Below are 2500 nucleotides of genomic sequence, written 5' to 3'. Positions count from 1 at the left end.
TGATCATTTAACCACATTGTTTTCATCCCCCTCATATTCCCTAATTACCAAGAAGAAAAAATGGTTGTTTAGCTTTATTAACCATGCTTTTTTCACAAAAATGTGTTTTTGGCACATGAAAGTAAAATTTCGTTTTTTTATAATCAACTTTAATTTTAATTTATAATCAACTGTTTCAGCAAAGAAAATAGATTCAGGTAGATAAAGTTATACTATACATGTTACTGCACTTCCAACACATGAAACCATACAGTATGGTTGATGTTGGTTTAAGAAGGGCCTGAAAAGCCAGGCATGTTGTTTTTTCTAAAAAGGTGGGTATGGGGTAAACTAAGACAAATAATTTGGGGTAAAGTGAGACACTTAAAAATATAATAAAACGTGTAAATAAGGTCTAAAAACACAAATTTGTGAAATATTACATTAATCGGTTTTATTGTTAGTTATATAAATTGTCGGCAGGGCCGGATTAACATATATGGCTCAATATGGCTGTGGCCTAGGGGCCCCCACCCGCCAGGGGCCCCCTGATTGGCCTAAAGTCAAAAACTGCACAATTCTGATAAGATGCGATATTGAAAAATGAATCTGTAATGTTGAGTACAGTTTTAAATATTGTTAATACTCTTCTCCACAGCTGGTAGACATGTTATCCTTAATTCCTATGTCAATGATGACACTGTCTATGAAATGTTGTTGTGAAATTTACCTTCCAGGGAGGCCCACAGCAACCTGCAGCCTTTGCCAGGCCATATTAATCCAGCCCTGATTGTAGGAAAGCTATGAAGTCAAATAATTACACCAGGAAGACAACCTGGGCTAAAAACACCCCTCACAGAGATGGGGCGTGTAGCCACTGATGTCACCAATGAAAAAAAGTGTTTTACCAGCCCCTACAATATTGGATTTGGAATGTGTGGTTATTAATCTAGCTGTTGGAATGTTAACATGTTGTTTTAAAGTAGAAAAGTAAGTTTATCAGCTTATACTGTGGTGGTTCACTTTACCCCAGGAATTTCTCTGGTTTGTCTCAGTTTACCCCGTCTCCGGGGTAAAGTGAGACACATGACCACTTTTTTAAAAACAATTATATTTGTATGGTCCTTGGTCATATAGTTATTCTGATAATTTCCATAGTTGGGTAACATCCTATATTAGTGGAAAATGTGAAAATTGTAAAGATATATAATTGGCTAGAGGGGAGTTCATGTAAAAAATGTCTCACATTACCCCGCTCTCCCCTAGGTGTTTTCATGATCTATGTCAGTTCTGTTCATCACATTAGTATGAAAATCACACCGAATGTGCATTAGAATGTGTAGATTCAGAATCCAATAAGAAAAAACGTGAAAACGTAATTTTACGGTTTGGGAGCCAACGCATGGGAGGCAAAAACGTATTTTTACGTGACTTGGTAGTGAATGTGTTTAGCGGTCAATCTATGTACTTGAAGTGCATCGACATGAATATTGTGAATTTATACTGTACATATCCAAACTCTAACTCTAACCCTTAACCCTAGACTCTATAGTACAGAATCCATACTGCTACATGCTGTTACTTACATTGTTAAAGGTGCACTGTGGAGGATTGTGGCCAGAGTAGGTATTGCAACTACAGTATGCTGCTATTCAAACTGTGCTGCCTATTTCATTGTTTTAGTTTTCATGAATGATAAACAAATATTTATTTGTATCACTTAAGTACAGAAAGTTTTGCCGCAGAAAATGTCTATTTCTTGAAATTCAAAATAGCGGACATGGAGAAGATCTCCCTTTTTATCTATGAAAAATGCCATTTTCATAATAAATACTTAGAATTTGATGGTGGTGGTAAGTATTCATCAAAAAGTATTCATCAAAATTTTTGAATGGGCTGCATGGATTCTGGAAATAAACTACTACAAATATTACCCAGTGCACCTTTAACCTGGTACCTACAGTACGTATGGTACCAAGGACAGTACATTGTAATCCAAAGTCCCGACAGCGTTTACAGCAGCACTACTGTAGACAAGAGTAAAAGTTAGTGACTCATCATGTAAACTCTGGTTGCCATGGCAGCCTGGCCCATAAGATTGTGGCCACCTACCGGCTGTGCTCGGAGCAGCTGTCCTCCCAGAGTCACTACGACTACGGCATGCGGGCGGTGAAGTCAGTGTTGACGGCGGCGGGCAACCTGAAGCTCAAGTACCCCGAGGTGGACGAGAGCGTGCTGCTGCTCAGGGCACTCATGGACGTCAACATGGCCAAGTTCCTCGCCCAGGACGTGCCCCTCTTCCAGGTGTGTGTGTGTGTGTGTGTGTGTGTGTGTGTGTGTGTGTGTGTGTGTGTGTGTGTGTGGACGTCAACATGGCCAAGTTCCTCGCTCAGGACGTGCCCCTCTTCCAGGTGTGTGTGTGTGTGTGTGTGTGTGTGTGTGTGTGTGTGTGTGTGTGTGTGTGTGTGTGTGTGTGTGTGTGTGTGTGTGTGTGTGTGTGGACGTCAACATGGCCAAGTTC

The 2500-nt window shown here is 40.1% G+C and overlaps 1 protein-coding gene across 1 annotated transcript in view; it reads left to right on the top strand.

The window, feature by feature from the left end:
* The window catches only part of dnah3 (dynein axonemal heavy chain 3), a 77863-nt gene that overhangs the window by 33074 nt on the left and 42289 nt on the right, over nt 1-2500 (top strand). The window contains exon 33 of the mRNA XM_063222001.1: nt 2064-2283. Coding sequence (XP_063078071.1) covers nt 2064-2283 — 220 coding nt within the window. The remainder of the gene's footprint in view (nt 1-2063; nt 2284-2500) is intronic.

This window comes from Engraulis encrasicolus, chromosome 17 (assembly GCF_034702125.1).
Source record: "Engraulis encrasicolus isolate BLACKSEA-1 chromosome 17, IST_EnEncr_1.0, whole genome shotgun sequence".
NCBI classification, from domain to species: Eukaryota; Metazoa; Chordata; class Actinopteri; order Clupeiformes; family Engraulidae; genus Engraulis; species Engraulis encrasicolus.
This window is presented reverse-complemented; position numbering and strand designations above follow the sequence as displayed.